Source organism: Salmo salar, chromosome 26, assembly GCF_965601325.2.
Source record: "Salmo salar chromosome 26, fSalSal1, whole genome shotgun sequence".
NCBI lineage: Eukaryota > Metazoa > Chordata > Actinopteri > Salmoniformes > Salmonidae > Salmo > Salmo salar.
In genome coordinates, this window is record NC_138316.1 from 48,101,812 (window position 1) to 48,124,806 (window position 22,995).

The 22,995-nt window shown below is 40.7% G+C and overlaps 1 protein-coding gene, 1 long non-coding RNA gene and 1 other non-coding gene across 3 annotated transcripts; 2 read left to right on the plus strand and 1 right to left on the minus strand.

The window, feature by feature from the left end:
* Window positions 1-851: 851 nt before the first annotated feature.
* Window positions 852-8,683, plus strand: LOC106587770 (uncharacterized). The gene is made up of 2 exons (XR_014382859.1): window positions 852-6,853; window positions 6,901-8,683. It is a non-coding gene; the product is annotated as an uncharacterized LOC106587770 (long non-coding RNA).
* On the minus strand, window positions 4,345-22,295 carry LOC106588008 (ras-related protein Rab-11A). Its single transcript, XM_014176670.3, has 5 exons — window positions 22,066-22,295; window positions 21,023-21,218; window positions 12,957-13,150; window positions 11,732-11,812; window positions 4,345-11,569 (listed from the first exon to the last, which is right to left on the minus strand). Exons 1-5 carry the CDS (start codon window positions 22,103-22,105, stop codon window positions 11,433-11,435), a joined length of 648 nt encoding a protein of 215 aa, XP_014032145.1. The 5' UTR covers window positions 22,106-22,295; the 3' UTR covers window positions 4,345-11,432.
* A 159-nt stretch (window positions 22,296-22,454) lies between these two features.
* Window positions 22,455-22,526, plus strand: trnaq-cug (transfer RNA glutamine (anticodon CUG)). Its single transcript has one exon. It is a non-coding gene; the product is annotated as a tRNA-Gln (tRNA).
* The last annotated feature ends 469 nt before the right edge of the window (window positions 22,527-22,995 follow it).

Consider the following 22,995-nt stretch of genomic DNA (forward strand, 5'->3'; position numbering starts at 1 on the left):
ACCAGGAACCAACCAGGCTGCCCCCTAGAGGAGACAAACCACCAGGAACCAACCAGGCTGCCCCTAGAGGAGGACAAACCACCAGGAACCAACCAGGCTGCCCCTAGAGGAGTCAAACCACCAGGAACCAACCAGGCTGCCCCTATAGAAAGAGAAACCAACAACTGTCTCAGATGAGACCAGCTTGGAGCATCATCAAAAGGGCATTAGATCTGCCTATCTATCAGACAGTGGACTGGAGAAGTAATATGAGACAGTCATTACAGGACCTGAATGGGGACTGACTGGGCTTGGATTCCCTGTTCTATTGTATATTGATATCGCCAGCAACACAGCTAACACTCATATTTATTTATTTTTTATTTTATTTCACCTTTATTTAACCAGGTAGGCAAGTTGAGAACAAGTTAACTGCAGATGAAGGAGAAGAGACAATGACAGTTCCTAGACAAACCAGGATTGTATTAATTATGCACCGACGTCTTTGAAAGAAGACAATGGACTGAAACAGGGAGGCACTACCTTTTCATTTTCCATTGCAAAACGTTTTTCTACGGTGTACACTAATGAATACAACCCATGGTTATATACTGTAAAAAAAAAAAAAAAAATATATATATATATATATATATATATATATTCTTTTTTTTTATGTGTCCTTATATATATATATATATATATATATATATATATATATATATATATATGTGTGTATATATATGTATATATATATATATACATATATATAAATGTATATATATACATATATATATTATATATATAATATATATATACACACATATATATATATATATATATATATATATATATATATATATATATATAAACACTTAACTTCTACAACTCATTGTACATGTATAATTGTGGCATTTTTCCACATCTTTGCTTATTTCATGTTTATATTTTTAAGATCCTTAACGGGTCCATATTTTCTCTTTCGGGAAAAGTTATCTTTTTGTATTTATTGTATATAAAGTTAAAGAATTGAATGTTGGCGTTACAGTAGTGTTAGTGACTTTATGTTGTGTAATGCTGGTAAATGTGCATGCCAAATTATAACTCTAAGTATAGTAGTTTCCAGAGAATACCCCTAATGTCATTGTTAAACCATTTGGTACAAACTAACTGTTATTTCATAGACTTTACCCATATTTACCCACTGACTGTTTTGAACATGGGAATGAATCCTCGTTGAACTGAAGAAAATGCGATGACATGAAGGAAAAGAGAACTGTTTAGAAGTATTGATGCTGCCAAAATGATGATACGTGGAAAGTCCCATTTCCAAATGGTAGCACCATTGTAGAGAAAACCAGTTAATATTTGTGAACGATGCACATCACCATGTTAAGTTATAGTAACCCTGTAATAATTAGATGCATACTTGCACCCTGTGACACAATCCAATGTGAGAATGACAGAACTATTACATTGATCTCTATCTCTACATGGATATTTCACCAATTCAGCCAATAACAATGACATGTTTATAACAGGCCCGATTCAGACTTGAGATAAGTATACTTAACATGGACTTAAGACAACATATACATGTCTGAATTGGGCCCAACATGAGTAACAGGACAATCATACACAGACAGTATTGACAGTTTTTTTCCCCCACATGGCTTTGTTAGTTTGTTAGTTGATATTTCTCCTCATAAGGTTAAGATGTACGTCCCAACTCGCACCCTTTTCCCTTCATAGTGCACCAGAGCCTTGGTCAAAAGTGGTTCACTATTAAAAGACTAGGGTGCCATTTAGGACATAATCTAGAATTGCCATAGTCTGTTGTAACCTAGTAGTACCCAACGCTGCTTTGACTTTTTCCTCTTTTAAAGTGTTTTAAACTTCAATAAAGATGCCATAGCTCAGGGCTAGGGGGAGTGTTGTCTTGTCTGGTTGAGGCATGTAGCCTAGCGGACCAGTAACCGAAAGGTCGCTGGTTCGAATCCCGAACTGATTAGGTAAAAAAATATTGAGCAGGGCACGTAACCTTAGTTGCTCTGGATAAGAGTTGTCTCTACTGTGACTTACTGCTCACAAGGGTTGGGGTCAACCAAAATAGGGTGTTGGCTGTGAAACATATTGTTCTTCTCTGTACATTGTTTGGGGTCTTGACATGGTGAAATAACTCAATAGATTGGTAACTATGTGTGTTCTAATTTGGCACACAGACACCAGAGCCCATGAGTAACTTGGTGAAAGAATGGCACCGACTGGCCTGTAGGAGGCGCTGTTATAAGAAGTTATAAGAAGTCTCACTTTGACCGAGAGACCTGAAACTTTGTATGTTAGGTGTTTTTACTCATGCTAAACAAATATACCTCAAGGACCCATAGGATAGATTTTCCTCCATCTTGGAAAACTTTAGAAGAAAAAAAAGGTTTTCTCATGAACCAGAAGACCAAATAACACATTGTCTATGTATGGTAGATTATATCAATTTAGTTTGACTAAGGGATTGGTTAAGAGATGGCTGAGTTATTGATAAATCAGGAAACATTTTTAGGGTCATTACCATGATGAACCATGTTAAGTCTGGAATTGAAATCTTTAAAAAATAAGGGAAAATATTAACGATACACTTTTTTGACTATTTAACACTAATGTTTTAAATAATAATAAAAAAATCTTCTTCTCCTGGACTAAAAGTCAGATTCACTCCAGATTTGTTCTTTGGATCACAATAGTCCCTAAATAGTTTGAGAAAATAAAGCTGATGCATTCAAAGATGGCCACACTATACCAGTAGATGCATATTAGCACATACTGTATGTTAATATGCAAAATTATGCAAAAAATACTTTAAAAAAATATTATTCTCATGAAACATATGTCCAAATGACACCAAATTAGAAATGTAGTCCCATGGTACATGTCGTAGTTTGAGAAAAGCTGAGGGATTGGTTACGAGATGGCTGAGTTATTGACATGTCTAAAATCTGATTTCACCTGTCCATTTAAACCACTGTAAATCCAGTCCACAGTCAGGGCTATCAACTTGAAACTCATCGCTATTATGGACATCCCTAAGATGAACCTCACTGAATTTGATATTGATAGATATAAAAAAAAGGAAATTATTAACAACTCATTCTTTGCAAATGTAACACTAAAAGCTCAAAAATCATCTGCAGTCATCATCTCCCCATGACGTCAGATTCACCCCACATTTTGTATGTAGACTCTTTGTATCAGTCTTTAATGGTTTTGAGATTTTTCTGTTGCTGCATTCAAATATGGCCACTCTGTACCTATATATGTACGTTAGCACATATGCTAATGTTAAAATACTTTAAACATCTTCTCATTAGAAAACTTGTCAGATTGACTCCAGATTTGGTATATAGACTCAATGAATGATCTTCTAATGAATCTGAGAATGATTACTTGCTGCATTCAAAGTCAGACATGCTATACCACTAAATGACACCGTATCACACCAGGGCTATAAGAATTGAACCGATGGACAAGGGCCATGAAATGTGGTATGTAAACCTAATGTATATGTCCTTAGAAGCTGTGTGAATAAAAGTCACTGCAACCTTAGATGGCAGACCAGTTGATGGCACTATAGATGTCATCGGCACCACTATAGATGTCATTGGCACCAGTGGCACCATAGGATCTAGAGCAATAAATATTGATAAAGTGGACTTTGTTTCATGCAAATGAATGTTAGATTTAAATTATGAAGATAAACAATATGAAATATCTTGATTAGTATTTCTGTATTATCACATATTGTTGCCTTTTTATGTGGCTTGCGTAGTCAGCATATATAACACTCAATACATGAAGGAATGGCTTTAAGAATGATTACCTGCTTCATTCAAAATAACCAACCTACATTACTAGACTAAACTTCACTTGCATCATCCTTGTGGTATTGAGATAAACATGGTAATGCTTTCACTGATTGCACACAAAGGAAGATAGTTCCTACATGATAGAGTGCTTGCTTTGTTATCTAACTGATCTTGTGTCCTTTTTGTCATCCTGTGAACCCCGTTCATTGCTGCTCACTGCTATTTTTCCAATTTCACATTTTCCTAAATGAAAAGCATTGAAGAGAATTGGAATTTCAGTGTAATTGACCCCAACCGTGCTGCTCGCCATGTATTCCTTGTCAGAAAATATTGGCCGATAATTTGTTACCAAATGAAATGTCCGATAATTTGTTACCAAATGAAATGTCCGACATTTTGTTACTAAATTAAATGTCTGACATTTTGTTACTAAATTAAATGTCCGATAATTTGTTCCCAAATTAAATGTTATTCTGCCTTTGTATGCAATTACCAACTAAGAGAGTTGAAATGTTTATGACTGGTGCGCTTTATTAAGATGAATTGATAACTTAAGATTAAACAAAAACACAATTATACAATTGATCAATCTGTACAAAACATAAAACCGTCCGTTTCGACTACCCCCCCACACACACATAATCCTCCAAATGCATTGAAATTACATCGTTTGTCTTTCAAATGTTTTACAATGGAATTACAATCAGTTATAGTGACAGCATGTCATTATAGTTCAACAACAATCATGAACTAAAAACATAGTTCATTAAAAAACAATGGAGGTATATGAGAAGGCTTGAAATCATTTTTCAAACAAGGACAAAAACAATCACTTCTCTACACTTCCATAGACTGCTAGTCCGAAAAAGGATCCTATATACCCTATCTAGTGCACTACTTTTGACCAGATCCCTATGGGCCCTGGTCAACAGTAGTGCACTAGATAGGGAATATGGTGCCCTAGTTGTGTGTTGACAGGCTGACAGTACCGTCTGTTAGATAACGCCATTGGTACTGTCAGACGGACACACTCACTCAATAGCTACCTACCTTTGCTTCTATACACACACACACACTCACGCCACACACACACACACGCACGGCTCAAGCGCTATATTTCCATGGTTACAATACCAGCATCACACGCAGATACAGCTACAGTAGGAGTTCAACAGAACACTCTGAATTAGCCTGGAATCACAACTGATTTAGCTACATTTCACTGTTGTTTCAAATGGTGAGCGCAGCACTCAAGTCTGGTTTAACCAGGCTAACTCTGAAATATTAGTCATGTGATTTAGCAGGAACCTCCGTCCTACATCAGTGACAGAGCAGTGGAACTATAGATGGGTTGCCTGGCAACGTTACAACAATGATGTTGTAAACTGATTTTTTTTTTTTTTATAAACATTTACAGACTAAATATAGTTTACATGTTGTCAATAATCCTATGATTGTAAGCCAACCCTGTCAGTTTCCTGCCTCTCGGATGCGCGAGCCAGGGTTGGCGTCAATTCCATTTCAATTCGTAAAAGTAAACAATTCACACAAAAGAAATTCATTGAAAAGAGAATTTGAACTTCCTGAATTGACTGGAATTTAAATGGAATTCACCCCAACCCTGGCATCGGTTTTGTACGTAAACATCCCATCCGTATACAGGATGGAGGCTATGTAGTGACATTAGTGCCACCAGGAATGTCATTTGAATTCAGAAATGTCATTTTAGTTCTATTTCTGGTGGTAGTAATATTAGCCTGGGTGCCAGTCTGTTTATGCTCTCTTCCCAACTCCATATGGAACTGTCATGTAAAACATGGTTTGGCTTGACAATGGACTAGGGAAAAACAAAAACAGATCTGGGACCAGGCTATAGTAATATCACTACATTAGAGGCAGATCTGGGACCAGGCCATAGTAATATCACTACATTAGAGGCAGATCTGGGACCAGGCTATAGTAATTTCACTACATTAGAGGCAGATCTGGGACCAGGCCATAGTAATATCACTACATTAGAGGCAGAGCTGAGACCAGGCTATAGTAATATCACTACATTAGAGGCAGATCTGGGACCAGGCCATAGTAATATCACTACATTAGAGGCAGATCTGAGACCAGGCTATAGTAATATCACTACATTAGAGGCAGATCTGGGACCAGGCCATAGTAATATAACCTCATAAGAGGTCCACTCTAGGGACTTGTTAAGCATGGCATCTAGCTCCAGCATCCAGGTGGGGATTATCAGGTTACATTACCCCTCTCATGGTTGGGTTTCAATACCATTTTAATACAGTCAATCCAGGAAATAAATCCAGGAAATACATTTCATTTCAATTTACTTTCTGGATTGTCTGAACTGAACCATCTAACGGTTCTAGCCTTTGTTAGCCTCAACACACATCACTGTTCCTCTGCCTAAAACAGGTGGCTTATCTTATAGAGGATATACATGAATGGGTTAATATGGAACAAACAGACCTCAGCAGAACAGATATATAATACTACTACTAATAATAATGACCTAGCTACATACGTAAGGCATAATAATCATTTTGGTTGGGACTATATTAATGAAGTAGAAAGCCATGCATTGTGTTGAAGTAAGAGGCAGCTTGGTGTAAACAGGCTTTAATGTGACGGACTGTGATAACACTGGACAACGTGATAAGAGTCAGACCAGATCTGGGCAGAAACTACATAACTGTGTCTAAAAATACTTTTAAATACTTCATATTTGAGAAAAGACTGGGAAATAATTTTAAAGTATTTCCAAGTATTTTGAGGTGTGCATGATTTAGCTTAGTGGGTTTGCACTTTTGGGACTATTCTGTTGGTCCCATTGAACAAGGCAAACCGAATCCGCTCAAGTATTTAGAAGTATTTGATCCAGGTCTGTCTGGTGATAGCTGGAGCTATATAGGTGGTTAGTTGGCCAGTAGGAACGTTCTATAGTAGATGGTAGTAGAGGTGGTTAGTTGACCAGTAGGAACGTTCTATAGTAGATGGTAGTAGAGGTGGTTAGTTGACCAGTAGGAATGTTCTATAGTAGATGGTAGTACAGGTGGTTAGTTGGCCAGTAGGAACGTTCTATAGTAGATGGTAGTACAGGTGGTTAGTTGGCCAGTAGGAACGTTCTATAGTAGATGGTAGTAGAGGTGGTTAGTTGGCCAGTAGGAACGTTCTATAGTAGATGGTAGTAGAGGTGGTTAGTTGACCAGTAGGAACGTTCTATAGTAGATGGTAGTAGAGGTGGTTAGTTGACCAGTAGGAACGTTCTATAGTAGATGGTAGTAGAGGTGGTTAGTTGACCAGTAGGAACGTTCTATAGTAGATGGTAGTAGAGGTGGTTAGTTGACCAGTAGGAACGTTCTATAGTAGATGGTAGTAGAGGTGGTTAGTTGACCAGTAGGAACGTTCTATAGTAGATGGTAGTAGAGGTGGTTAGTTGGCCAGTAGGAACGTTCTATAGTAGATGGTAGTAGAGGTGGTTAGTTGGCCAGTAGGAACGTTCTATAGTAGATGGTAGTAGAGGTGGTTAGTTGACCAGTAGGAACGTTCTATAGTAGATGGTAGTAGAGGTGGTTAGTTGGCCAGTAGGAACGTTCTATAGTAGATGGTAGTAGAGGTGGTTAGTTGACCAGTAGGAACGTTCTATAGTAGATGGCAGTAGAGGTGGTTAGTTGGCCAGTAGGAACGTTCTATAGTAGATGGTAGTAGAGGTGGTTAGTTGGCCAGTAGGAACGTTCTATAGTAGATGGTAGTAGAGGTGGTTAGTTGACCAGTAGGAACGTTCTATAGTAGATGGTAGTAGAGGTGGTTAGTTGACCAGTAGGAACGTTCTATAGTAGATGGTAGTAGAGGTGGTTAGTTGGCCAGTAGGAATGTTCTATAGTAGATGGTAGTAGAGGTGGTTAGTAGAGTTATTGGATTTGAATGAGTGGTAGAGGGAGGCACAGAGTGAACAGCAGCTAAACTAAATAATGTGACCCAGTATATGGATGTCACCCTGTTCCCTATCTAGTGCACTACTTTAGACCAGAACCCAATTCCCTATATTGTGCACTACTTTAGACCAGAGCCCTATTCCCTATATTGTGCACTACGTTAGACCAGAGCCCTATTCCCTATCTAGTGCACTACTTTTCACAAAAGCCCTATGAGCCTGGTCAAAGGTAGTGAACTAATAGGGAATAGGGTGACATTTGGGACAAAGATCCAATCTATGTATTTAAAACATGTTGTTTTACTAACAGAAGCTTCTTGACACGAGTGATAAACTGATGGACATTCTGAACACATCTCCTAACTAGAGCAGTAATACAAGGCTAGATTACCACTCTGATTCCTACTGAATCATCTCTGTCAGCAACTCATTTCATAGCTTCTTTTCACAGTTTGATATTTCGTCAAATAAAATAATGTCAATTAATATTCTCTGGTATCGGACTGTCGCTGCATAGAATATAGTATAGCATCACATTTACACTAGATGTATACATGCACATTCAATACAAGTTATTACTTGAAGAGAAATACCTAGAATGTGTTGGTTAGTCTATATGTTGTTTACATATTTTATATGTTTAATGTTGTTTACATATTTTTGCTTTACTCATCTCATATGTATATACTGTATTCTATTCTACTGTATTTTAGTCTATGCCCCTCAGACATTGCTCATCCTCATATTTATATATTCCTTAATTCCATTCTTTATCTTTTAGGTTGTGTGTATTGTTGTGAATTGTTAGATATTATTGTACTGTTGCACAAGCATTTCACTACAACCGCAATAACATCTGCTATACATGTGTATGTGACAAATAAAATGGGATTTGACTTGATTTTAGTTGGTTTGGCCAGAACACTACAGCGCATATCATTATTCTGTAGTTTGATCATGTTGAAAATAACAACCTAATGTGTAATTAATGACTAATGCTATTTCAATTCACAAAGTAAAACAGAAATACCTATTCTCTCCCATGTTTTTCAATGAGGAAAATGTGCAACTGGAATTAGGTTTACTTTCTGAATTGAAATGAACTCCCTGGCTGACTATAATGCTAGTCACTTCCTGTCAGACATCTCCGACTATGTTTTTAAAGACGTCTGTAACTATGTACTCTCAATTTACCCAAGAGAGTTCAGAAATGTTTAATGGACAAACTTCTATATTATTTCACCACGGTCACCGTCTAGCCAACTGCATGCTCTGGGCAATGGTTGTGTTTCACATTCAGTCAGGGAGTTAGGATAACTCAGTGATAAATTCAATCAGAGAGTTAGGATAACTCAGTGATAAATTCAGTCAGAGAGTACTGATAACTCAGTGATAAATTCAGTCAGGGAGTTAGGATAACTCAGTGATAAATTCAGTCAGGGAGTTAGGATAATTCAGTGATAAATTCAATCAGAGAGTTAGGATAACTCAGTGATAAATTCAGTCAGAGTTACAATAACTCAGTGATAAATTCAGTCAGAGTTACAATAACTCAGTGATAAATTCAGTCAGAGTTACAATAACTCAGTGATAAATTCAGTCAGAGAGTTAGGATAACTCAGTGATAAATTGTCAGAGAGTTAGGATAACTCATTGATAAATTCAGTCAGAGTTACAATAACTCAGGGATAAATTCAGTCAGGGAGTTACGATAACTCATTGATAAATTCAGTCAGAGTTACAATAACTCAGTGATAAATTCAGTCAGAGAGTTAGGATAACTCAGTCATATTTTAAACCAAGGTAAAAACATGCAAGGCAGCAAAGCGGTGCCATGAAGTGACATCATCATCATCATAAGCATCTAAGCTGACCTGCCAAAGACTGACTGTAAACAAAGTGACAAATACTGTGTCCAAAATGGAACCCTATGGGCCCTGGTCACAAGTAGTGCACTATATATGGTAGGGCATAGGGTTCCATTTGGGACACGTTTAAAAAGTGTTTTTACAAAGCTGTTGTTCCTCTACGTGTTAGGTACTTTGATGCCTGCCATGTCTGTCCATTGGCATGGTTGAAGCCATCCGCAAACAGATCTAATGCACAAGTCTTTACTTAAGCTATTTACAGCAATCAGATCAATTGTCAAACTCCACCTATCGCAATGGACCAGGGAGCATACATTCCATCTAGTACACTGTGCTTAATATATCCACATGTGTGAGAAACCTACCGTTGTCAAACATTACACTGTACTAAAGAGAGAGGGAGGGAGCGAGGCTAACTGATGGGGGGGGTCGTAGACAGATACACATCAGAGCATTCCCAGTGTGCTTTAAATACATACACATTAGTAGGAAATATCATACAATATCTGAAGAAAAAAATACATTTAAAAAAAGACAGGTAAAAAAAAATCAAGGAACACACAAAATGGACGTTAATAAATTGAAGAAGAAAAAAAAAAAAAAATCACATGAATATATTAAGACAAGTCTGTGTAAGACATGTCAGCGCATCAACAGTATTAAATCTAAGTGAGAAATATAAATGTCTTCCTGTCTGAAAAGGCTGGGGAACACACTACTCCAGACACTGAATAGGCTTCTCAGATCATGATCAGTAGGGAGGGAGAGGAGGAGGGAGAGAGGAAGAGGGAGTGGGGGAGAGAGGGAGTGAGGGAGAGAGGGAGTGGGAGTGGAGGAGGGAGGGCGTAGGGGAGAGAGGGCGTAGGGGAGAGAGGGCGTAGGGGAGAGAGGGCGTAGGGGAGAGAGGGCGTAGGGGAGAGAGGGCGTAGGGGAGAGAGGGCGTAGGGGAGAGGGGGAGGGGGAGAGAGGAAGAGGGTGTGGGTGTGGGGGAGAGAGGAAGAGGGTGTGGGGGAGAGGATGAGGGAGAGGGGGAGAGGATGAGGGAGAGGGGGAGAGGATGAGGGAGAGGGGGAGAGGGAGAGGGGGAGAGGAGGGGAGAATGGAGGAGGGGACTACTCCTATGAGACTGAGTAAGTGGGTGCATCCGGTTTACCGGATGGAGGGGTTAGAGGTGGGGGTACAGGGTATATGAGGGGGTAGAGGTGGGGGTACAGGGTATATGAGGGGGTAGAGGTGGGGGTACAGGGTATATGAGGGGGTAGAGGTGGGGGTACAGGGTATATGAGAGGGTAGAGGTGGGGATACAGGGTATATGAGGGGTTAGAGGTGGGGGTACAGGGTATATGAGGGGGTAGAGGTGGGGGTACAGGGTATATGAGGGGGTAGAGGTGGGGGTACAGGGTATATGAGGGGGTAGAGGTGGGGGTACAGGGTATATGAGGGGGTAGAGGTGGGGGTACAGGGTATATGAGGGGGTAGAGGTGGGGGTACAGGGTATATGAGAGGGTAGAGGTGGGGATACAGGGTATATGAGGGGTTAGAGGTGTGGTACAGGGTACATAAGGGGTTAGGGGGTAGAGGTGGGGGTACAGGGTATATGAGGGGGTAGAGGTGGGGGTACAGGGTATATGAGGGGGTAGAGGTGGGGATACAGGGTATATGAGGGGTTAGAGGTGTGGTACAGGGTATATAAGGGGGTGGGGGTACAGGGTATATAAGGGGGTGGAGGTGGGGGTACAGGGTATATAAGGGGGTGGAGGTGTAGTGGTAGCGTGGAAGGGGCTAGATGTTCTGACAGCACTGCATCTTTGGTTTGTTCTCAGTGGGCTGCACCTGGATGTTGACCACATTGTTGCTAGGAGACATGTCGCTCTCCTGACGCTCTGACATCTGCTTCTGAGAGACGATACGATAGATTTCTGATGGAGGGGAGAGAGAGAGAAGATCAGGTCATATCCAGTCTGTCTTGCCAAGACAGCAGATCAAATCAACAGGTGTGACAAAAAAAGTGACTCACTCACTCACTCACTCACTCACTCACTCACTCACTCACTCACTCACTCACTCACTCACTCACACACCTGTCAGAATGGTCTGGAAAGCCGTTTCAACATTGGTGGAATCCAGGGCTGACGTCTCAAGGAAAGACAAACCGTTTTTCTCTGAGGGGAAATAAACAACGTAAGAAAATAAGTTAGAGACTGTACCAGTTATGGAACATTAGAGACTGTACCAGTTATGGAACATTAGAGCCTGTACCAGTTATGGAACATTAGCGACTGTACCAGTTATGGAACATTAGAGACTGTACCAGTTATGGAACATTAGAGACTGTACCAGTTATGGAACATTAGAGACTGTACCAGTTATGGAACATTAGAGACTGTACCAGTTATGGAACATTAGAGCCTGTACCAGTTATGGAACATTAGAGCCTGTACCAGTTATGGAACATTAGAGCCTGTACCAGTTATGGAACATTAGAGCCTGTACCAGTTATGGAACATTAGAGACTGTACCAGTTATGGAACATTAGAGACTGTACCAGTTATGGAACATTAGAGACTGTACCAGTTATGGAACATTAGAGACTGTACCAGTTATGGAACATTAGAGACTGTACCAGTTATGGAACATTAGAGCCTGTACCAGTTATGGAACATTAGAGACTGGTACATTAGAGACTGTACCAGTTATGGAACATTAGAGCCTGTACCAGTTATGGAACATTAGAGACTGGTACATTAGAGACTGTACCAGTTATGGAACATTAGAGCCTGTACCAGTTATGGAACATTAGAGCCTGTACCAGTTATGGAACATTAGAGCCTGTACCAGTTATGGAACATTAGAGACTGTACCAGTTATGGAACATTAGAGCCTGTACCAGTTATGGAACATTAGAGACTGTACCAGTTATGGAACATTAGAGACTGTACCAGTTATGGAACATTAGAGACTGTACCAGTTATGGAACATTAGAGACTGTACCAGTTATGGAACATTAGCGACTGTACCAGTTATGGAACATTAGCGACTGTACCAGTTATGGAACATTAGAGCCTGTACCAGTTATGGACCATTAGAGACTGTACCAGGCTGTACCAGTTATGGAACATTAGAGACTGTACCAGGCTGTACCAGTTATGGAACATTCCAAAGGAATGAATGCAACCATAAAAAGTGACATTAAAACATACATTTTTGTGAGACTGCAGCATTAAAAGTGAAGGTAAGTAGAAAACAGAAATGTATGCAGCTTGTTCAGTGTGTGACACTTCTTCAGAACGACGAGGCATCTCTAACCTGCGAACGCCCGAGCCTCGTCGGTGGGCACGGCCCGGAGGTGGCGCAGGTCACTCTTGTTGCCAACCAGCATGATGACGATGTTGGTGTCTGCATGGTCTCTCAGCTCCTTCAACCACCGCTCCACATTTTCATAGGTCAGGTGCTTGGCGATGTCATAGACCAGCAGGGCCCCCACCGCGCCTCTGTAGTACCTGCAACATGACATCATCAACAGTGGACAAAGAGGCATGGTCAATTTTATCAATAAAAGCCAGCGTACCATTATAGCCCTTTTAACAACAGCGTACAATGAGCTTTACAGAACCCCAGTCTAGACCCTCAATGAGCTTTACAGAACCCCGGTCTAGACCCTCAATGAGCTTTACAGTTCCCCGGTCTAGACCCCCAATGAGCTTTACAGTACCTTGGTCTACAGTCGTGGCCAAAAGATTTGAGAATGACACAAATATTAATTTTCACAAAGTCTGCTGCCTCAGTTTGTATGATGGCAATTGGCATATACTCCAGAATGTTATGAAGAGTGATCAGATGAATTGCAATTAATTGCAAAGTCCCTCTTTGCCATGCAAATGAACTGAATCCCCAAAAAACATTTCCACTGCATTTCAGCCCTGCCACAAAAGGACCAGCTGACATCATGTCAGTGATTCTCTCGTTAACACAGGTGTGAGTGTTGACGAGGACAAGGCTGGAGATCACTCTGTCATGCTGATTGAGTTTGAATAACAGAGTGGAAGCTTCAAAAGTGCTTGGAATCATTGTTCTTCCTCTGTCAACCATGCTTACCTGCAAGGAAACACGTGCCGTCATCATTGCTTTGCACAAAAAGGGCTTCACAGGCAAGGATATTGCTGCCAGTAAGATTGCACCTAAATCAACCATTTATCGGATAATCAAGAACTTCAAGGAGAGCAGTTCAATTGTTGTGAAGAAGACTTCAGGGCGCCCAAGAAAGTCCAGCAAGCGCCAGGACCGTCTCCTAAAGTTGATTCAGTTGCGGGATCGGGGCACCACCAGTACAGAGCTTGCTCAGGAATGGCAGCAGGCATGTGTGAGTGCATCTGCACGCACGCACAGTGAGGCGAAGACTTTTGGAGGATGGCCTGGTGTCAAGCAGGGCAGCAAAAAAGCCACTTCTCTCCAGGAAAAACCATCAGGGACAGACTGATATTCTGCAAAAGGTATAGGGATTGGACTGCTGAGGACTGGGGTAAAGTCATTTTCTCTGATCAATACCCTTTCCAATTGTTTGGGGCATCCGGAAAAAAGCTTGTCCGGAGAAGACAAGGTGAGCGTTACCATCAGTCCTGTGTCATGCCAACAGTAAAGCATCCTCAGACCATTCATGTGTGGGGTTGCTTCTCAGCCAAGGGAGTGGGCTCACTCAGAAGTTTGCCTAAGAACACAGCCATGAATAAAGAATGGTACCAACACATCCTCCGAGAGCAAGTTCTCCCAACCATCCAGGAACAGTTTGGTGACGAACAATGCCTTTTCCAGCATGATGGATCACCTTGCCATAAGGCAAAAGTGATAACTAAGTGGTTTGGGGAACAAAACATCGATATTTTGGGTCCATGGCCAGGAAACTCCCCAGACCTTAATCCCATTGAGAACTTGTGGTCAATCCTCAAGAGGCAGGTGGACAAACAAAACCCCACAAATTCTGACAAACTCCAAGCATTGATTATGCAAGAATGGGCTGCCATCAGTCAGGATGTGGCCCAGAAGTTAATTGACAGCATGTCAGGGCGGATTGCAGAGGTCTTGAAAAAGAAGGGTCAACACTGCAAATAATGACTCTTTCCATCAACTTCATGTAATTGTCAATAAAAGCCTTTGACACTTATGAAATGCTTGTAATTATACTTCAGTATTCCATAGTAACATCTGACAAAAATATCTAAAGACACTGAGGCAGCAGACTTTTAAAATTAATATTTGTGTCATTCAACTTTTGGCTACGACTGTAGACCCTCAAAGAGCTTTACAGTACCCCGGTCTAGACTCTCAGAGCATTACAGTACCCCGGTCGAGACCCTCAATGAGCTTTACAGCACCCCTGTCTAGACCCTCAATGAGCTTTACAGCACCCCTGTCTAGACCCTCAATGAGCTTTACAGCACCCCTGTCTAGACCCTCAAAGAGCTTTACAGCACCCCGGTCTAGACCCTCAAAGAGCTTTACAGCACCCCTGTCTAGACCCTCAAAGAGCTTTACAGTACCCCGGTCTAGATCCTCAAAGAGCTTTACAGTACCCCGGTCTAGATCCTCAAAGAGCTTTACAATACCCCGGTCTAGATCCTCAAAGAGCTTTACAATACCCCGGTCTAGATCCTCAAAGAGCTTTACAGCACCCCTGTCTAGACCCTCAAAGAGCTTTACAGTACCCCAGTCTAGACCCACAGAGAGCTTTACAGTACCCCGGTCTAGATCCTCAAAGAGCTTTACAGTACCCCGGTCTAGATCCTCAAAGAGCTTTACAATAGCCCGGTCTAGATCCTCAAAGAGCTTTACAGTACCCCGGCCTGGGGCGGCAGGGTAGCCTAGTGGTTAGAGCGTTGGACTTGTAACCAAAAGGTTGCAAGTTCAAATCCCCGAGCTGACAAGGTACAAATCTGTTGTTCTCCCCCTGAACAGGCAGTTAACCCACTGTTCCTAGGCTGTCATTGAAAATAAGAATTTGTTCTTAACTGACTTGCGTAGTTAAATAAAGGTAAAATAAAAAAATATTATAAAAAGACCCACAGAGAGCTTTACAGTACCCCAGTCTAGACCCTCAGAGAGCAAGCAACAGCACAGTGGCTAAGGACACGATAGTACTGTCTGACTGAACTCCTATCCACTAGGACACGATAGTACTGTGTCTGACTGAACTCCTATCCACTAGGACACGATAGTACTGTCTGACTGAACTCCTATCCACTAGGACACGATAGTACTGTGTGACTGAACTCCTATCCACTAGGACATGATAGTACTGTGTCTGACTGAACTCCTATTCACTAGGACACGATAGTACTGTGGTCTTTGGCTAGGGGGCTGAGTTCGCACACATCACAGGAGTTGAATCCTTCTGAGATCAATGTGCATTAACCAATAGAGAGACAGTAACCTCTGAGCGCTTTCCCATGATACAGGAGGAGGACACTGAAGGAGAAACGACCGTTGGGGATTAGACCTACTATATTCAGAGGTCTGATGTAAAACACCTTCTATCCTCCCTCTCCATTTCTCCAGGAAGCAGTTTGTCCATGAAATCTCCTTCATTATGATCTAAAAGGCAGAACTCTCTCCTCCTCTGAGACGCTTGATACCTTACGTCCCAGACTGTGTTCATACTGACACTGCAATATCCTCCCTGCTTCCACGACAGCACCAAACATACATTGATCACAGGACAGACAGGAGCACAGGATACAGTAATGAGTCTCAGTGGGATTCCAGGATACAGTAATGAGTCTCAGTGGGACTACAAGATACAGTAATGAGTCTCAGTGAGACTACAGGATACAGTAATGAGTCTCAGTGAGACTACAGGATACAGTAGTGAGTCTCAGTGGGACTCCAGGATACAGTAATGAGTCTCAGTGGGACTACAGGATACAGTAATGAGTCTCAGTGAGACTACAGGATACAGTAATGAGTCTCAGTGGGACTACAGGATACAGTAGTGAGTCTCAGTGGGACTCCAGGATACAGTAATGAGTCTCAGTGGGACTACAGGATACAGTAATGAGTCTCAGTGGGATTACAGGATACGGTAATGAGTCTCAGTGGGATTACAGGATACAGTAATGAGTCTCAGTGGGATTACAGGATACGGTAATGAGTCTCAGTGGGATTCCAGGATACAGTAATGAGTCTCAGTGGGACTACAGGATACAGTAATGAGTCTCAGTGAGACTACAGGATACAGTAATGAGTCTCAGTGGGACTACAGGATACAGTAGTGAGTCTCAGTGGGATTCCAGGATACAGTAATGAGTCTCAGTGGGACTACAGGATACAGTAATGAGTCTCAGTGGGACTACAAGATACAGTAATGAGTCTCAGTGGGATTACAGGATACGGTAATGAGTCTCAGTGGGACTACAGGATACAGTAATGAGTCTCAGTGGGACTACAGGATACGGTAATGAGTCTCAGTGGGATTACAGGATACAGTAATGAGTCTCAGTGGGATTACAGGATACAGTAATGAGTCTCAGTGGGATTCCAGTAGAACACAATGGTCTTAGCTACTTTTACATGGTGAAAGGAACTCTCAATTATGAGCTCAATTGCAACTATAAAAAAAAAAAATAATTGATATGGCTTTGACATACGGAGGACGTGAAATGCACATTGGCCATTGTGAGTGCATAGGCCATATTGGACGGTAGGCTACAATTGCAATGTTTTGTTGCTTTTTTACATGAAACGTAGTGTTAGATTAATACATGGCTACTATGATTGGTTGTTATCTTCAGAGTTAGTGATCTAGCTAATGGTGTTTTGAGTTTCCACTTCCTCAGGTGGTGAATTAGCCCCAAATAAATCCTCCTATGATATTAGAACACAGAGATACAGGTAATTTCATCTCTATTGAACCCCCCCCAAAAAACTCGGAAAATTCTAGAGCCCTATTTTAACAGTCAGATATAACAATAGCATAATGGTCGACCCAAAATCCATGACAATCACCGGATTAGGTAGCACATTAAAATATTTTGAATCAAAACATCAGAAGATGATGAAATACCGTATTTTAATATATATATATTTTTATTTAACTAGGCAAGTCAGTTAAGAACAAATTCTTAGTTACCGCGACGGCCTACCCCGGCCAAACCCGGGAGATACTGGGCCAATTGTGCGCCTGGATCCTATGGGACTCCCAATCACGGCTGGATGTGATACAGTCTGGATTTAAACCAGGGTGTCTGTAGTGACGCCTCCAGCACTGAGATGCAGTGTCTTAGACCACTGAGCCACTCGGGAGCTACTACTTCAGTAGCATCTTCAGTAGACCATTACACTTTATAAGATAAGATTTATAAAGATGATAGGCTAACTTCATAAGACCACAGCCTAACTCATTTTCTATAAACCAAAATGGGCTGATGCCAACAACTGAAAAACGTATTGGCACCAGAGCCACCAGGGTAAAATGTTCGTCTAGAGTCCTGCTGCAAGGGAATGTCCTCCGTATGGAGATGTTGTAATATTGTAGTAGGATAAAGATGAGAGGTATGTTTGGCGCGACCAAATGCAGACTACTGCGCAACTCGCTATTCAGGGAGGATGCAATTTTGGGATTTTTTTGTTATTTATTTAGTATTTATAAAAACTTTGTTTTATCATCATCGTTAGTCTATTTATTAATTCAAACCATTTCTTCAAATATGAAAAACGTGTTTCGTTTCATTCTGTTGAGACATTTTAATTGGCTAATTAAGTTTGATCTGTCTTTTTTAATTGGGTGCTCTGTATTTAGTTTAAGATAGGCCTACAAAAATAGACAAATCAATAGCCTATTGCTGTCATTTGTTGGTAATTGCTACAATATTGCCTGTTCAAAACTTCTGTGAAGGTTAAAACCAGTACTTTTGATATTACCCTAATAAAGTTTAGAAACGTTTTGTGAAGGTTTAAACCAGTACTTTTGATATTACCCTAATAAAGTTTAGAAACGTTTTGTGAAGGTTTAGTTTGGTGTTGTAATTAGTCTACTATACTGCAGAACCTATGATATGAAGCCGGTGAACACAGGCGCTCCAACTGACTCCGACAGCTGAACTTGAGGTGCGCAAGAATGTTTTAGGCCTACCAGAGTTACTCCTATAAATCTGACAATATAATGCTTATCTTTATTAAAAAATATAGATATTCTAATTGGAAATTAATGAATTAGCCGCCATCTGTACACCTGTATCTGTATAGCAGACACAGTAGCCTATCTGAGAAGTATAAAGACATTAATGAATTAGCCTCCTTCTGTACACCTGTATCTGTATAGCAGACACAGTAGCCTATCTGAGAAGTATAAAGACATTAATGAATTAGCCTCCTTCTGTACACCTGTATCTGTATAGCAGACACAGTAGCCATCTGAGAAGTATAAAGACATTAATGAATTAGCCTCCTTCTGTACACCTGTATCTGTATAGCAGACACAGTAGCCTATCTGAGAAGTATAAAGACATTAATGAATTAGCCTCCTTCTGTACACCTGTATCTGTATAGCAGACACAGTAGCCATCTGAGAAGTATAAATAAATTAATGTTGGTGTCGTAGTATGCTGCCAGCATATCTCCCACTCTGGGGCTCAGCTCCTCATCATTCATTCATTCATTCATTCATTCATTCATTCATTCATTCATTCATTCATTCATTCATTCATTCATTCATTCATTCATTCATTCATTCATTCACTCATTCATTCATACAATGACCCAAAACACACAGCCAAGGCAACAAAGAAGTGGCTCAAGAAGAAGCACATTAAGGTCCTGGAGTGGCCTAGCCAGTCTCCAGACCTTAATCCCATAGAAAATCTGTGGAGGGAGCTGAAGGTTCGAGTTGCCAAACGTCAGCCTCGAAACAATGACTTGGAGAAGATCTGCAAAGAGGAGTGGGACAAAATCCCTCCTGAGATGTGTGCAAACCTGGTGGCCAACTACAAGAAACGTCTGACCTCTGTGATTGCCAACAAGGGTTTTGCCACCAAGTACTAAGTCATGTTTTGCAGAGGGGTCAAATACTTATTTCCCTCATTAAAATGCAAATCATTTTATAACATTTTTGACATGCGTTTTTCTGGATTTTTTTGTTGTTATTCTGTCTCTCACTGTTCAAATAAACCTACCATTAAAATTATAGACTGATCATTTCTTTGTCAGTGGGCAAATGTACCAAATCAGCAGGGGATCAAATACTTTTTTCCCTCACTGTATATACAGTGCCTTCAGAAGGTATTCATACCCATTGACTTATTCCACATTTTTTGGGGTTACAAAATTGATTAAATGTATGTTTTTTTCCTCACCCATCTACACACAATACCCCAATAATGACAAAGTGAAAACATGTTTGTAGACATTTTTGCAAATGTATTGAAAATGAAATACAGAAATCTCTCATTTCCATAAGTATTTACACCCCTGAGTCAGTACATGTTAGAATCATCTTTGGCCTAATGCAATGTCCTGATGCAATGCCCTGATGCAATGGCCTAATGCATTCAGTGCTCAAATCTCAGAGAGCTGAACTGTGAAATGGACAATTATTGTTTTAGGAAAGTAAAAACCAATAAAACAATAGGCTATGAAGTTTTGCATATGCTACACATCGAAACACAAGGAATAGTGTTTTGTAATTAGTTATAGGCTGTTTTAAAGGACATGTAAATGAGGCTCATTTGGCCAACATCCCTCGTTTATTGATGGCGCTGGCTGCGTTGGTGGACGGCCTAATGGGTTACGCACCCAATGCAGATGGTCCTTTGTAGCTCAGTTGGTAGAGCATGGTGCTAGCAATGCCAGGGTTGTGGGTTCGATTCCCAGGACCACCCATAAGTAAAATGTAAATGGTATATATTACATGACTAAGTGGGTCTGATAAATGGAATATATTACATGACTAAGTGGGTCTGATAAATGGAATATATTACATGACTAAGTGGCATCTGCTAAATGGAATAAGAGATGTCTGCAAAATGGCATATATTTCATGACTGTAAATGGCATATATTACATGACTAAGTGGCATCTGCTAAATAGAATAGATTAAATGATAGTAAGTGGAGTCTGCTAAATGGAATATATTACATGATAGTAAGTGGAGTCTGCTAAATGGAATATATTACTTATGGATGACCGGTAAATTTCTCAGCGGTTCAATAAATACAATTCTTCCCGGTCACTTGTCCAGCGCCAAATCTTCCTATTGTAAACTCTGGTACAGATGTAGGATCAGCTTCCCTTCCCCAATCCTAACATTAACCATTAGTGTTAACCATAATGCTAAACTGACCCCAGATCAGCATCTATGGGGCAACTTTACCCTACAGCATACTCACGCTGAGGTGATAGCCCGGTAGCGCTCCTGTCCTGCCGTGTCCCAGATCTGAGCCTTCACCGTTTTCCCATCCACCTGGATACTGCGGGTGGCAAACTCCACTCCAATGGTGCTCTTACTCTCCAGGTTAAACTCATTCCGGGTGAAACGAGAGAGCAGGTTGCTCTTGCCCACACCCGAGTCTCCTATCAGAACCACTGGAACACAAAATTAATGGGTGATGGATTCAATTCAATAAAATCTTTATTGACCCCAAAGGTCAGGGCTGGATTACACACACTTCAATTTCTCTCTGCCTCAAGGGCCCCCAGGGCTTCAATCCATGTAAGCTCCTGCATAAATCAGGCCCTGCCAAAAGGTCAATGTGTAGCAATTACATGGGGATATGACATAGTTACATCACGTGTAGCCACATAGACAAGATTCCATCACATAAAATATCTGACCACCACCATTCACTTGTGCAGTGACACGGTCAAACATCCACAGTGGTGTGTAGTTAACGTTAATTCTTAGTCTATGCTTTTTATGTTAAATCAACTTGAAATAGGAAACAACAAAACAGATAGCCACAACACATGACATCTGTGAAATTTAGTTTAAACAGCACAGAAAAAAAACAGGAAAGGGAGATTATAACATCACATTATTTATCTACGGATGAATGTAGCTAGAAAATAACCAATGTTCGCTGCATGTAGTTAAGCTAACCAGCTGGCTAGCTAATCTAGCTATCTCGGGAAACACCCCGACCTCACTTAATCATACAAAAGTCAGCATTGTTTAGAAACAGCTGCTAACGTACTTACGTTAGGCGTTAGGGTAGCTAACGTTGCAATACAACTGCTTCACAATTTGTTTATAATTTATCATCAATATGTAGTTTTCGTTTATAAAACAAATAATGTGTCAGAGCTATTCACACACCTATATCATACTTCACAGACACAAATTAAAAGGTTTGACTGTTAACGTTAGCTAAACAGCTGCCAAGCTAACGCTAGCTACCTAGCTTTGATATCGAGAATCATGCTGTAATGTTACCTTTAAACAGATAATCGTATTCATCATCTCTGGTTCCCATTTTCTAAAAGATAAATATGAGTATTTCGTTTGTATAAGCTGTTTAAAATGCGACGATTTAGCAAATAGATTTTGAAACACTCAGCTAGCTAACAGCGACGGGTCTGTTTTCAGACTGACACTTCCGGGATTTTGTGACGTTGGCTAGCTAGGGGAGGGGAAGCAAGCCCCAACAAAAAAAGCAAACCAACGGCCAATATTCCTTTCTACGATATGAATTGCAGGCACTTCAAATAAAAATGCACCAGTGAAGTAGTACTCCGCCACAGAAAACAACCACTACGGTGCAGCGGTACCCTTGTTACATGGATAACATTTATATACACAATATGAATGAAGTTGGAGCACGGGGTTCTATGGTGTAATGGTTAGCACTCAGGACTCTGAATCCTGCGATCCGAGTTCAAATCTCGGTAGAACCTAACATTTTTTTTCTCTCAGATCCACAGAGAAGGCATGTTCTGTTGGGAGGTGCCATTAGAAAGCCGATCAAAATACACTACGTGTATAAAACATTACGAACACCTGCTCATTCCATGACTAACCAGATAAATCCAGTTGAAAGCTATAAACCCTTTATGTCACCAGTTATATCCACTTCAATCAGTGTAGAAGAACGGGAGAAGACAGGTTAAATAAGGATTTTTAAACCTACGCAAGTATTGGTAGTCGCACCGGTTTGAGTGTGTCAAGAACTGTAACGCAGCTGGGTTTTTACACTCATCAGTTTCCCGTGTCTACCAACCAAAGGACATCAAGACAATTTCAATCAATAATGGTCCACCACCCAAGGGACATCTAGATAACATGACACAACTGTGGGAAGCATTGGAGTCAACATGGGCCAGCATCCCTGTGGAACGCTTTCGACACCTTGTAGAGTCCATGTCC